The sequence below is a fragment of the Hyla sarda genome, chromosome 8 (genome assembly GCF_029499605.1).
Source record: "Hyla sarda isolate aHylSar1 chromosome 8, aHylSar1.hap1, whole genome shotgun sequence".
NCBI classification, from domain to species: Eukaryota; Metazoa; Chordata; class Amphibia; order Anura; family Hylidae; genus Hyla; species Hyla sarda.
Window position 1 is genome coordinate 222,830,970 of NC_079196.1, and position 15,195 is coordinate 222,846,164.

The window sequence follows — 15,195 nt, forward strand, 5'->3', positions numbered from 1 at the left end:
TAAAGTTGTTGTGTTCACAGTCAGTCAGAAGCTCCATCTCGCAAACAGTCGTGATTTAGAATCTCCTATCCTTTTGTGTTTACAGCTTCTATACAGACTCATGTGTCTCCACGGTAACAGACAACAAACTAACTTTATGTAGTCTGATCCTGTAGTCACATTCCCTGCCATCTGTTCACTACTTGTTTCTCCTTTTTACAAATGTATATCACGGTGTTTCCCAACCAGGGTACCTCCAGCTGTTGTAAAACTATAACTCCCAGCATGCCTGGACAGCCAAAGGCTTTATATTGTGAGGGTCCCCCAGACGTCACCCCGCAAGAAGGTGTCCTGTGGTGTCTGCCCCAAGAGCAGAAGATCCTGTAAGGCAGTGTTTCCCAACCAGGGTGCCTCCAGCTGTTGTAAAACTATAACTCCCAGCATGCCTGGACAGCCAAAGGCTTTATATTGTGAGGGTCCCCCAGACGTCACCCCGCAAGAAGGTGTCCTGTGGTGTCTGCCCCAAGAGCAGAAGATCCTGTAAGGCAGTGTTTCCCAACCAGGGTGCCTCCAGCTGTTGCAAAACGACAACTCCCAGCATGCCCAGACAGCCTCCGGCTGTCTGGGCATGCTGGTGGTTGTAGTTTTGCAACAGCTGGAGGCACCCTGGTTGGGAAACACTGCTGGAAGGAGAGAGGTGCGGCATCCATAGAATGTCCCACAGATGATGGAGGCCGAGTCCCCACCCTGATCTCTATGTCATGGTCCTTATTCCTGAACAATGTTTGAAGTGGCCGGGGGGGCATTATCCTCCTAAAAGAGGCCACAGCCATTAGGGGTCCGGCTGGTGTCCTGTGGTGTCTGCACCAAGAGCAGAAGATCCTGTAAGGAAGTGATTCCTAACCAGGGTGCCTCCAGCTGTTGCAAAACTACAACTCCCAGCATGCCCGGACAGCCGAAGGCTGTCCGGGCATGCTGGAAGTTGTAGTTTTGCAACAGCTGGAGGCACCCTGGTTGGGAAACACTGGTATATCAGTAAGAATTAGAAGACCGATGGAAGGGAATGTGACTGCAGGATCAGACTACAGAGCATGATTGTTGTCTGTTACCACGGAATGGAAACGTATAGTCTTGTATAGGAGCTGCAGATGGAGAATGATAGGAAATTGTTAGTTAAAGGGGTACTCCGGTGCAAAACGTTTATTTTTTATTGAACTGGTGCCAGAAAGTTAAACAGATTTGTAAATGACTTCTATTTAAAAAAAATCCTTACCCATCCAGTACTTATTAGCAGCTGTATGCTACAGAGGAAATTCTGTTCTTTTTGAATTTCTTTTTTTGTCTTGTCCACAGTGCTCTCTGCTGACACCTGATGCCCGTATCAGGAACTGTCCAGAGGCAGGAGAAAATCCCCATAGCAAACCTATGCTGCTCTGGACAGTTCCTGACACGGACAGAGGTGTCAGTAGAGAGCACTGTGGACAAGACAAAAAAGAAATTCAAAAAGAACAGAATTTCCTCGGTAGCATACAGCTGCTAATAAGTACTGGATGGGTAAAGAATTTTTTTTTTAATTTTATTTTTTAATATTCAAAAAGGGTTTTTATTATAGTAAAAACAGGAAAGTACAAACCACAATATAACAAATCCAGCGCAGTGGAATCGCCATACACGCGTAGAGTTGCTCAACCAGGAACAATACAATATCAAAGTAAAAAAAAACATCCATGGCGAGATGAAACAGCAGTCAACGTCCGCAGTCAGGTAAGTGAAGTGAGGGAGCAAAACTGGGACTGTTTAATGGGCAGCACTGGAGTATAACCGGAAAGGGCAAAGATGGAGGAAGAGAGAGTAGTCACTAGGGGAGACCGTAAGGGGGACAGGAAGGGGGGGAGGCTATGAGAGCCGAAAGAAGGGGGGGGGGATGGGAGGGAGAGAGAAGGGGACAATAAAAAGTAAGTATGGGCAAGAAACTAACCTGTCGGACACCAGCCACCATTGCCTCGGTCTTGACCATACGCCAACTCCTCGCAACTCCAGCGAACAAGTTCAGAGAAGAGATCCATGTAATACTAGTCATCATCCCTCTCTATACAGGGGGGTCTCAAGGAACACTAGCCAAGGTCTCCAGGTCACCACATATGTTTCACAGCAAACTGAAGAGTCAGCCATTAATTCTTCCATGCGGCAGATGAAAAGAATTTCCTGGTACCATTCTGAAACTGTGGGGGGGGAGCGGTTCCTTCCAGTGCCTAGGAATCACCGATCTTGCAGCCATGAACATAAACTGCTAAAGCTTTAGACGGTGATGTCCGAGCTGCTGGCATGATGGATAGTAGGACGATCTTCGGGTCATTGAGAGAGGTCACAGTCATAATACGGGAAATCACCACCAACCAAAATGTCTGTAGAGCTGGGCAGGACCACCAGATATGGGTCATATTACCCTGGCTCCCCCGCATCGCCAGCACGGTTCCGATACCTGTGGGTACATTTTATGTAGTAATGCTGGGACTCTGTACCACCTCTGTACCACTGGAGGAGGGCCGCAGACCAGTCTGAGGGCGCAAAGGAAGTATGTAGCTCCCTCTCCCAGGCCGTCACAAACTCAGGGGGGCTCTGAGCTGCCGGGTAAAGATTTTTTAATAGAAGTCATTTACAAATCTGTTTAACTTTCTGGCACCAGTTCACTTATAAAGACCCAAAAAAAAGTTTTCCACGGGAGTACCCCTTTAAGACTATTTGTTAGACGCACTGAACCTTGGTTGTGATCGGTATGGGGGGGGGGGGGGTGTGGATGGGGGCACCAAGAGCAGCATTGATAAGGTCCGTTGCCCTTTTCTTCTTCTTCTTCATGCAGTTTGCACAGCAGAAGGCGGCTCTGCAGATCACCACGGAGCGTCTGGAGAAGGTGACGCAGGAGAAGGAGACGTTACAGGAGGCCCTGAGATGCAGCTCGGAGGAGTGTGCTAACCAGGTGGGACATTACATCGCTGTATCGCACCATATATATATATTTCTGTATATTCACTTGTTATAAGCTGCCGGGTCTCATGCAGGTGAATCAGCTACTGGAGCAGATAAAGAATTCTGAGGAAATCCTACAAAGCCTGCAGAAAAACCTGACCGACACGCAGCAGAAGACCGCACAGAAAATGGTGAGAATTATTGGAATCACAGTTTATATAAAAGAACAAACAAGAGTCCAGCGTGGTAGTTCAAGCAATGCTCAGGAATTTATTCAGCCATTAGCCAACATAGATAACAGGTGACGCGTTTTGGCGACGGTGTGCAGCCTTAGTCATACCTAGGCATGACTAAGCTGCACACCGTGGCCCAAAACACGTCACCTGTTATCTATGTTGGCTAATGGCTGAATAAATTCCTGAGCATTGCTTGAACTACCACGCTGGACTCTCCTTTGTTCTTTGCTATTTTCCTGGACTGGGGTCCGGTCCCGTCCGTGTCGTGGTGAGGGCGAGAGGGTGAGCTGTGTCTACTACATCTGGCGAATCACAGTTTATATAGTATCAATTAACCCTTTCCCATCGTTTTACATTATGGGGCCGCCAGGTTTGAAGCAGGATGGAGTCAGGATTCCGCTCCATACTGGGCGACCCCCTGGCTGATTTAAGTATTAGCAGCCATTTCTAGTAGCCGGCATGCACCATCTTAACGGGCTTTAGAATGTTTGTTGGTGTTGCAGAGGTCTGGATCGATTTCCCCTTCCTAAGGGCATTTTCGTGGGCTGAGGGTGATTATATATTGATAATTAAAGGGGTACTCCGGTGGAAAAAAAAATTTTTTTAAATCAACTGGTGCCAGAAAGTTAAACAGATTAAATCTTTTTCCTTCCAGTACTTATTAGCGGCTGTATACTACAGAAGAAATGCTTTTCTTTTTGGATTTCTCTTCTGTCACGACCACGGTGCTCTCTGCTGACCTCTGCTGTCCATTTTAGGAACGGTCCAGAGCGGGAGAAAATCCCCATAAGTAAAAATATGCTGCTCTGGACAGTTCCTAAAATGGACAGCAGAGGTCAGCAGAGAGCACTGTGGTTGTGACAGAAGAGAGATCCAAAAAGAAAAGCATTTCCTCTGTAGTATACAGCTGCTAATAAGTACTGGAAGGATTGAGATTTTTTTTTATAGAAGTAATTTACAAATCTGTTTAACTTTCTGGCACCAGTTGATTAAAAAAAAATAATAATTCCACCGGAGTACCCCTTTAACCCTTTTCCACCATTGACGTATATTTACATTATGGGACTGCCAGGTTTGGAGCAGGATGGAGTCAGGATTCCGCTCCATACTGGGCGACCCCCTGGCTGATTTTAGTACCACAGGCCACCTCTAGTAGCCGGCATGCACCATCTTAATGGGCTTTAGAATGTTTGTTGGTGTTGCAGACTCTGGATCGATTTCCCCTTCCTAAGGGCGTTTGCGTGGGCAGAAGGTGATTATATATTGATGATTAACCCTTTTCCTCCATTGACGTATATTTACATTATGGGGCCGCCAGGTTTGGAGCAGGATGGAGTCAGGATTCCGCTCCGTACTGGGCGACCCCCTGGCTGATTTTAATACCACAGGCCACCTCTAGTAGCCGGCATGCACCATCTTAATGGGCTTTAGAAGGTTTGTTGCAGAGGTCTGGATCGATTTCGAACCCTCAGGGCCTTTGTGTGGGGTGGGGTGATCTGTTGCCTTGGTAACCCCCAGAATACCCCTTTAACCCTGTAATGTCTGGTTTGCCTCCTGGATTGTCACTGCTAATTTGATGCTTTACACTGGCTGCCTGACATTGAGCTGATAATCCAGAGCACTATATTTCTTTGAGAGTTATGTCAGATAACCGTGACCATTTTTGATAATTTAGCAGTGGGGCACAAGGGATGAACCCCAATAATTAATCTCTGCCATTTATTATCCATTCTCTTGTTTTCTGGGTTTCCTGCTGTTCCTTATCGTGTCTTATCCCCAGGCAGCCCTTACAGCCTCCTTCAGCCGCCTGTGTCAGGAGGTGAACTGTCTCAGTGAGGAGAACGAGAAGCTACGGACACTAAGTTTACAAGTTCCTCCCCCAGGACAGACCTCACAGGTTTCCTCTCCTCAGGTATACAGAGAGATCTTCTTACTGTATGCACAGTGTCAGTCAGCAGCTACGCAAGTCTGCAAAGTGTTAACATGTAGAAATTATATAGCAGTGGTTTTACTTTGGCTGTCCGGGCATGCTGGGAGTTGTAGTTTTGCAACAGCTGGAGGCACACTGGTTAGAAAACCAGTGCAATATGGGCTTTAAAAATATAACTGCATTCTTCCAGGAACAGCGCCGCTCTTCAGTTTGCATGCAGTATTGCAGCTCAATTTCAATGAAGTAAATAGAACATAGTTGTAATACCATAGACATCCTGAGGACAGGCGTGGCACTGTTTTTGGAAGGAAGCAGCTGTGTTTTTCTAATCCTGGATAACCTTTATAACCCCCTTAAAGACACAGTCAGATTAAATGTTTGCATTTTTGTTTTTTCCTCCTCGCCTTCAAAGAGACTTAAAATAACATAAAATAACTTTTATTATTCTATCCACAGAGCCATATGAAGGGCTTGTTTTTTTGCGCGACCAATTGTACTTTTTAATATAACCTTTCATTTTACCGTGAAATATGAAGCGCAACCCCAAAAAATATTTTTAGGGGGAAATTGAGAAAAAAAGAAAAAACACAATTTTTGCTAATTTTAGGGAGTTTGGTTTTAGGCAGAGCAATTTGGCCTTTTAAAATTTTTATTTTTTTTACATTTGCGTAATTTACCTTATGGGATCATAAACATTATGTTTGAATAGTTTGGGCATTTCCACACGCGGCAATACTAAAAATGCGTTACTAAAAATGTTTACTTTATTTTTTCTTTATGGTAAAACTGACATGTAACTTTTTTGACAAAATCAGTAAAATTGTCCTCTTCTGACCCTATACATTTTTTTATTTTATATATATATATATATATCAGGAGTTATGAGGGTAATTTTTTGCGCTGCGATCTGTATTTTTTATCGGCACTATTTTTGTTTTTATTGGATTTTTCAGTGTTTTTCTGATAAATGATCAGCAATTTGGCCTTTTTTAGTATTTATTTATTTTTTTTTTTTTTTACCTTTACATAATTTACCCTATGGGATCATAAACATTTATATTTTAATAGTTTGGGCATTTCCACACGCGGCAATACTAAAAACGTGTTCTTTATATTTACTTTTTTTTTTTCTTTATCATTAAATGTAATTGTTTGAACTTTTTAAGCCCCTATAGGGAAGACTATTATATGCAATCATTAGATAGCGTTACTCATTGTTATCGGTGATCGACTGGTACAGTCTGGTTCAGCAGATAGGACTGGGGACCTGCACGGAGCATTTACATCCCATGTCCCTAAAGGGTTAAAGATGGCCATTTTGGTTATTATAAAGCAGTGTAATACTTGGCATTTTGTCATCATCCTTGGAGCTTTGGCAGGAAGTGTTCCTCGGCTTTTTCGCCCTACAGGAAGTTTTATATTGTTTTTTTTTTCCCAGAGAGCCGCACAGCACAGACAGGAGCGACTGTGTATCGAGATCGTCTCCCTGCAGGAGGAGCTGAAAGCCGAACAAGTGGCCAAACAAGATCTGGAGGAGCAGCTGAGGAGGGCGAATGATTCCCACACCGAGGAGAGGGGTGAATGAGAACAATCTGTAGGCTCGGTCCTGATCTCCACCTATAGGAAGGCTTTAAAGCTGATACGTTTCAAAAAAAAAAACTGTGCCACCGAGTCCTCAGGCTGTGTGTGGTATTACAACTTGGCTCCATTCAATTTAGGGCAACTGATATGCAATGCCACACACGACCTTGATAACAGGGGTGGCGCTGTTGTGAAATAAACTCTGTTTTTCTAATCCTTGATAACCCCTTTAAAACTATATCTATATTTACATATATATTTTTTTGTTTTTGTACTACTCAAGTCAAACTTTTTTTTTTGTCTTTACAAAATCAGGAGGCTTAACCCCTTAAGGACTCAGGGTTTTTCCGTTTTTGCACTTTCGTTTTTTCCTCCTTACATTTTAAAAATCATAACCCTTTCAATTTTCCACCTAAAAATCCATATTATGGCTTATTTTTTGCGTCGCCAATTCTACTTTGCAGTGACATTAGTCATTTTACCCAAAAATGCACGGCGAAACGGAAAAAAAAATAATTGTGCGACAAAATCGAAAAAAACCCGCCATTTTGTAACTTTTGGGGGCTTTCGTTTCTACGCAGTGCATATTTCGGTAAAAATTACACCTTATTATTATTCTGTAGGTCCATACGGTTAAAATGATACCCTACTTATATAGGTTTGATTTTGTCGCACTTCTGGAAAAAATCATAACTACATGCAGGAAAATTTATACGTTTAAAAATGTCATCTTCTGACCCCTATAACTTTTTTATTTTTCCACGTACAGGGCGGTATGAGGACTCATTTTTTGCGCCGTGATCTGAAGTTTTTATCGGTATGATTTTTGTTTTGATCGGACTTTTTGATCACTTTTTATTCATTTTTTAATGATATAAAAAGTGACCAAAATACGCTTTTTTGGACTTTGGAATTTTTTTGCGCGTACGCCATTGACCGTACGGCTTAATTAATGATATATTTTTATAGTTCGGACATTTACGCACGCGGTGATACCACATATGTTTATTTTTTATTTTTTTTACACTGTTTTATTTTTTTTATGGGAAAAGGGGGGTGATTCAAACTTTTATTAGGGAAGGGGTTAAATGACCTTTATTAACACTTTTTTTTTACATTTTTTTTGCAGTGTTATAGGTCCCATAGGGACCTATAACACTGCACACACTGATCTCTAATGCTGATCACTGGCGTGCATTAACACGCCTGTGATCAGCATTATCGGTGCTTGACTGCTCCTGCCTGGATCTCAGGCACGGAGCAGTCATTCGTCGATCGGACACCGGGGAGGCAGGTAAGAGCCCTCCCGGTGTCCGATCAGCTGTTCGGGACGCCGCGATTTCACCGCGGCGGTCCCGAACAGCCCGACTGAGCAGCCGGGTCACTTTCACTTTCACTTTAGAAGCGGCGGTCAGCTTTGACCGCCGCTTCTAAAGGGTTAATACCGCACATCGCCGCAATCGGCGATGTGTGGTATTAGCCGCGGGTCCCGGCCGTTGATTAGCGCCGGGACCGACGCGATATGATGCGGGATCGCGGCGCGATCCCGCTTCATATCGCGGGAGCCGGCGCAGGACGTAAATATACGTCCTGCGTCGTTAAGGGGTTAAAGGGGTACTCCGGTGGAAAACTTTTTTTTTTGTTTTGTTTTTTTAAATCAACTGGTGACAGAAAGTTTAACAGATTTGTAAATTACTTCTATAAAAAAATCTCAATCCTTTCAGTACTTATTAGCTGCTGATTACTACAGAGGAAATTATTTTCTTTTTGGAACACATAGCTCTCTGCTGACATCACGAGCACAGTGCTCTCTGCTGACACCTCTGTCCATTTTAGGAACTGTCCAGAGCAGCATATGTTTTCTATGGGGATTTTCTCCAACTCTGGACAGTTCTTAAAATGGACAGAGATGTCAGCAGAGAGCACTGTGCTCGTGATGTCAGCAGAGAGCTCTGTGTTCCAAAAAGAAAATAATTTCCTCTGTAGTATTCAGCAGCTCATAAGTACTGGAATGATTAAGATTTTTTAATAGAAGTAATTTACAAATCTGTTTAACTTTCTGGCACCAGTTGATTAAAAAAAAAAAAAAAAAAAAAAGTTTTCCACCGGAGTACCCCTTTAAAATCACCCTAATATGCCACCTATAACTTTTTTTTATTTTTCCGTATACGGGGCTGTATGTTTTTAGAGTACTGCTCCTAAATGTTTGCTCAGCCAAAAGCTATTTCTCCTACTTCCTACATACACATGCACGCTCAGCTTGGTTGAGTGTGCGTTAATTCTGAATGGGGACAAAAGAGAAAGTGATGTGTCTGGCAGTGGCTTATAGTCAGGCATCATAAAATCCAATTGCCCCATCCTTATCGGGATTCCCTCTTGCACGATATATAGACGACGTATTCGTGCATATGACTAAAATAGGGGTCAGTAGAGATCCTATCTGCTGTACAGTAGACTGCTGCTATATGCTGCTCACCCATACAGGAGCCGTACTGTTTCGGATCCTCACACTAGAGATGAGCGAATTTACAGTAAATTTGATTCGTCATGAACTTCTCGGCTCAGCAGTTGATGACTTTTCCTGCATAAATTAGTTCAGCTTTCAGGTGCTCTGGCGAGCTGGAAAAGGTGGATACAGTCCTGGGAAAGAGTCTCCTAGGACTGTATCCACCTTTTCCAGCCCACCGGAGCACCTGAAAGCTGAACTAATTTATGCAGGAAAAGTCATCAACTGCCGAGCCGAGAAGTTCATGACGAATCGAATTTACTGTAAATTCGCTCATCTCTACCTCAGACTTTAGTGAATTAATGTTATCTTTTCCTTCTCTTCCCCCTGTCGTCCTGACCGTGACATTAGAGATTATGGAAGGTAAGTGCCGTGTTCTGGGCAGGGGCCGTCTATGGTCGAACGTGGCTTATTGTTTTTGGTTTTTGCAGCCACCCTCTCCAGCCTGAGGACAGAGATGGAGCGGATACAGCAGGACAGGAAGCAGGTGAGCGGAGGAGGATGGGAGTGAAGCGTTGGCCTTCACACTGTGTTCGCTCCTTGGTTTCCTGTCGGTCATCAGTCACACATGGGCCACCAAGGAGTTACATCTATGTATATGCTCTACAGCAGTGGTCTCCAAACTGTGGACCTCCAGCTGTTGCAAAACTACAACTCCCAGCCTTTGGCTGTCCAGGCATGCTGGGAGTTGTAGTTTTGCAACAGCTGGAGGTCCACTGTTTGGAGACCACTGCTCGACGTAGAGGTGACTTTACTGTTTATAAAATCATTTTAACTAGTGCACCTCACACTGAGCCATCATATTTAACATTTTGAATGTGTTTGTTCCCCCCCAGTCCCCTCATCTCTCCCTGTGTCACAGTTATTAGTGTCCCCTTATGTCTCCCTGTGTCACAGTTATTAGTGTCCCCTTATGTCTCCCTGTGTCACAGCTATGTGTCCTCTCATTTCTCCCTGTGTGTCAGTCATTAGTGTCCCCTCATAGCTTCCTGTGTCACAATCATTACTGTCCTCTCATCTCCCCCTTAGTCATATTTACTGTCCCCACATCTCCCCTGTGTGTCAGTCATTAGTGTCCCCTCATCTCTCCTGTCATTATTGTCACCTTATGTCTCCCTGTGTCACGGTTATGTGTCCTCTCATTTCTCCCTGTGTCACAGTCATTAGTGTACCCTCATCTCTCCTGTCTGTCATTAATGTTCCCTTATGTCTTCCTGTGTCACAGTTATGTGTCCTCTCATTTCTCCCTGTGTGTCAGTCATTAGTGTCCCCTCCTCTCTCCCTGTGTTACAATCATTAGTGCCCCCTCCTCTCTCCCTGTGTCACATTCATTAGTGTCCCCTCCTCTCTTCCTGTGTCAGTCATTAGTGTCCTCTCATTTCTCCCTGTGTCACAATCATTAGTGTCCTCTCATTTCTTCCTGTGTCACAATCATTAGCGTCCTCTCATTTCTCCCTGTGTGTCAGTCATTAGTGTCCTCTTATCTCTCCCTTTGTCACAGTCATTACTTTCCTCTCATCTCCCCCTTGTCACAGTCTTAACTGTCCCCACATCTACCCTATGTGTCAGTCATTAGTGTCCCCTCATTTCTCATGTCATTAGTGTCCTCTCAGGTCTCCCTGTGTCAGCCATAAGTGTCCCCTTATCCCTCCTGTTTGTCTCAGTAATTAGTGTCCCCCTTTTCTATTCCCTGTGTCTCAGTAATTAGTGTCCCCCTTTTCTATCCCCTGTGTCTCAGTAATTAGTGTCCCCCTTTTCTATCCCCTGTGTCTCAGTAATTAGTGTCCCCCTTTTGTATCCCCTGTGTCTCAGTAATTAGTGTCCCCCTTTTCTATCCCCTGTGTCTCAGTAGTTAGTATCCCCCTTTTGTATCCCCTGTGTCTCAGTAATTAGTGTCCCCCTTTTCTATCCCCTGTGTCTCAGTAATTAGTGTCCCCCTTTTCTATCCCCTGTGTCTCAGTAATTAGTGTCCCCCTTTTCTATCCCCTGTGTCTCAGTAATTAGTGTCCCCCTTTTGTATCCCCTGTGTCTCAGTAATTAGTGTCCCCCTTTTCTATCCCCTGTGTCTCAGTAGTTAGTGTCCCCCTTTTCTATCCCCTGTGTCTCAGTAATTAGTGTCCCCCTTTTCTATCCCCTGTGTCTCAGTAATTAGTGTCCACCATCACTCTCCTGTATGTCTCAGTCATTAGTGTCCCCCTTTTCTATCCCCTGTGTCTCAGTAATTCAGCAGCAGATATCACATGACTGCTGCAGCCAATCAGCAGCCTTGAAGATCAGGCTATGTACTCCGGAGAGCATGACCGCCAAGGCTGCTGATTGGTGACCTGGTGCTGGGATTTCTCAAGCCCTGGATTTCCTGCTCTCAGTCCCACATACTTTACACTTCAGCTTTGCTTTTTTTTAGAGATTACCTGTTAACTACAAATCTGCTTTAAAGGGGTACTCCGCCCCTAGGCATCTTGACTGCGGCACCCCAGAAATCCGGCGCACGGAGCGAACTTCGCTCCATGCCGGATGACTGGCGATGTTAGGCAGAGGCTCGTGACGTTACGGTCATGCCCTGATTGTGATGTCACGGCCACGCCCCCTCAATGCAAGTCTATGGGAGGGGGCGGGACGCCCCCTCCCATAGACTTGCATTGAGGGGGCGTGGGCGTGACTTCATGAGCAGGGTGCGACCATGACATCATGAGTCTCCGGCCCTGCACCCGATGCTATAAACGAATGCTGGGTGCAGCAGGGAGATCGTGGGGGGGGGGGGGGGCCCCAGCGGTGGGACCCCCATGATAAGATGTCTAGAGGCGGAGTACCACAAATACAAATAAAATTGCAGTTGCAACAAAGTTTGATAGCACTTTCATTCCTTTACTCTCTTCAGGCCGAGGTTCAGCTGCAGGAGTCGGAGAGTCAGGTCCAGAAGTTGTGGGAGTCTGCTGGAGACCAGGAGAAGATTCTGCAGAAAGAGCGGGAGGAGAAGGTACAAGAAGCTATACATCCTCAGTTGACTACTTATGCCAATATGGCCGCCATGACAGGAGTTGTCATCTAGCTTTCCTATAATCCTGATGCTATTAAAGGGGTACTCCGGTGCTCCAGCGTTCGGAACATTTCGTTCGGCCACACGCCCCTCGTGATGTCGCACCACGCCCCCTCCATTCATGTCTATAGGAGGGAGTGTGTCGGCCGACACGCCCCCCTCCCATAGACATGAATGGAGGGGGGGTGGCGTGACGTCACGATCACTGGCGTTTATTTAGAATGCCGGGTTCTGCGGGAGACTGCTTTAAAGGGGTACTCAGCCCCTAGACCTCTGAGGGGATAATATGTCTAGGGGCAGAGTACCCCTTTAAGAAGTGATAGTTCTAGATAGCTCTACGGACTACAGTGTCCGTCTGACCCAACTTTCCCAGAAATAGATATATAAAAGTAATTTGTCTGTTCCTTGTCCCCAGGCCTCTCTCGAGCTCGCCCTGAGCGATGAGAGGAACAAGGTGTTAAGATTACAGGCCGAGCGCAAAACCACTGAGGAGGTGCAAAGGGACTTTGTCCGGTTATCACAGACGCTGCAGGTAATTTACCATAAGGGTGTGTGAGTGAGGACTGAGAAAGGACTGCAGGATCTACATAATAACCTTATAATAGTGCCGGAGCGTTATAAGAGGATATCAGTCATATATGATGTAATATATAGAGGATATATCAGTACTGGAGCGTTATAAGAGGATGATATCAGTCACATATGATGTAATATATAGAGGATATATCAGTACTGGAGCGTTATAAGAGGATGATATCAGTCACATATGATGTAATATATAGAGGTTATATCAGTACTGGAGCAATATAAGAGGATGATATCAGTCACATATGATGTAATATATAGAGGTTATATCAGTACTGGAGCGATATAAGAGGATGATATCAGTCACATATGTAATATATAGAGGTTATATCAGTACTGGAGCGTTATAAGAGGATGATATCAGTCACATATGATGTAATATATAGAGGATATATCAGTACTGGAGCGATATAAGAGGATGATATCAGTCACATATGATGTAATATATAGAGGTTATATTAGTACTGGAGCGTTATAAGAGTCACATATGATGTAATATATAGAGGTTATATCAGTACTGGAGCGTTATAAGAGGATGATATCAGTCACATATGATGTAATATATAGAGGTTATATCAGTACTGGAGCGTTATAAGAGGATGATATCAGTCACATATGATGTAATATATAGAGGATATATCAGTACTGGAGCGATATAAGAGGATGATATCAGTCACATATGATGTAATATATAGAGGTTATATCAGTACTGGAGCGTTATAAGAGGATGATATCAGTCACATATGATGTAATATATAGAGGATATATCAGTACTGGAGCGATATAAGAGGATGATATCAGTCACATATGATGTAATATATAGAGGTTATATTAGTACTGGAGCGTTATAAGAGTCACATATGATGTAATATATAGAGGTTATATCAGTACTGGAGCGTTATAAGAGGATGATATCAGTCACATATGATGTAATATATAGAGATTATATCAGTACTGGAGCGTTATAAGAGGAGCGGATGATATCAGTCACATATGATGTAATATATAGAGGTTATATCAGTACTGGAGCGTTATAAGAGGATGATATCAGTCACATATGATGTAATATATAGAGGTTATATCAGTACTGGAGCGTTATAAGAGGATGATATCAGTCACATATGATGTAATATATAGAGGTTATATCAGTACTGGAGCGTTATAAGAGGATGATATCATCATATATGATGTAATATATAGAGGATATATCAGTACTGGAGCGTTATAAGAGGATGATATCAGTCACATATGATGTAATATATAGAGGTTATATCAGTACTGGAGCGTTATAAGAGGATGATATCAGTCACATATGATGTAATATATAGAGGTTATATCAGTACTGGAGCGTTATAAGAGGATGATATCAGTCACATATGATGTAATATATAGAGGTTATATTAGTACTGGAGTGTTATAAGAGGATGATATCAGTCACATATGATGTAATATATAGAGGTTATATCAGTACTGGAGCGTTATAAGAGGATGATATCAGTCACATGTGATGTAATATATAGAGGTTATATCAGTACTGGAGCGTTATAAGAGGATGATATCAGTCACATGTGATGTAATATATAGAGGTTATATCAGTACTGGAGCGTTATAAGAGTCACATGTGATGTATATATCTACCGCACTCTTCAGTATCCTGTGATCACATGACAGGTCAGCTTGGAGAAGATCCGACAAGCTACTTCTATGAAGGACGTCCACGACATATTGGAAGCGACTTGTCTCACAGATGTCAGCCGGCTGAGCGACACCTGACGGTCACCATTCACATTGTGGAGGAGCGGCGATGACATCGGAGCACATGTTGTATACTGTGTATATAGAGTGTGATATATAGGACACTAACCAGTAGTGAGGAACGTAAGCACCGCGTCCTCATAGATTCTATAACATTACTGATCTGCACTGGGAAAACTGGAATAGAAGAGAACGTGTTATTTTATGTTACTAATGGCCACTTACTGCTCATATACTTTATTAAAGCCTCTTTTATGCTAGATGTATACGTGTCCTGTGTCTTGCATAACATGGGGCCATTGGATACTTTTATAACCTTCATGTCTATGGGAGGGGGCGTGACGGCTATGGGAGGGGGCATAGACATGAATGGAGGGGGCGTGGCCTGACGTAGCATCCCCAGTCCCGGAAACCTGGAGGTTTCCGAAACTGGAATCGCAGCCCCGCATAGAATGCGGGTGCTGCAGGGAAAACGTGGGGGGTCCCACCAGCGCCCCTCCCCCCCACGATCAGACATCTTATCCCCTATGCTTTGGATAGGGCATAAGATGTTTTTGCCCGGAATACCCCTTTAATACAAGTTATTTAATAAACTTATGTAGCCAAAAAACATGCCACT

The 15,195-nt window shown here is 43.9% G+C and overlaps 1 protein-coding gene across 3 annotated transcripts in view; it reads left to right on the top strand.

The window, feature by feature from the left end:
* Nucleotides 1-14,832, top strand: part of RABEP2 (rabaptin, RAB GTPase binding effector protein 2) — an 18,406-nt gene extending 3,574 nt beyond the window's left edge. For all 3 annotated transcript variants that reach the window (XM_056533744.1, XM_056533742.1, XM_056533743.1), the window contains 8 exons: nucleotides 2,840-2,956; nucleotides 3,039-3,137; nucleotides 4,963-5,094; nucleotides 6,551-6,689; nucleotides 9,631-9,686; nucleotides 12,078-12,176; nucleotides 12,652-12,768; nucleotides 14,493-14,832. In XM_056533744.1, coding sequence (XP_056389719.1) covers nucleotides 2,840-2,956; nucleotides 3,039-3,137; nucleotides 4,963-5,094; nucleotides 6,551-6,689; nucleotides 9,631-9,686; nucleotides 12,078-12,176; nucleotides 12,652-12,768; nucleotides 14,493-14,594 — 861 coding nt within the window. In that variant the 3' untranslated portion in view covers nucleotides 14,595-14,832. The remainder of the gene's footprint in view (nucleotides 1-2,839; nucleotides 2,957-3,038; nucleotides 3,138-4,962; nucleotides 5,095-6,550; nucleotides 6,690-9,630; nucleotides 9,687-12,077; nucleotides 12,177-12,651; nucleotides 12,769-14,492) is intronic.
* The last annotated feature ends 363 nt before the right edge of the window (nucleotides 14,833-15,195 follow it).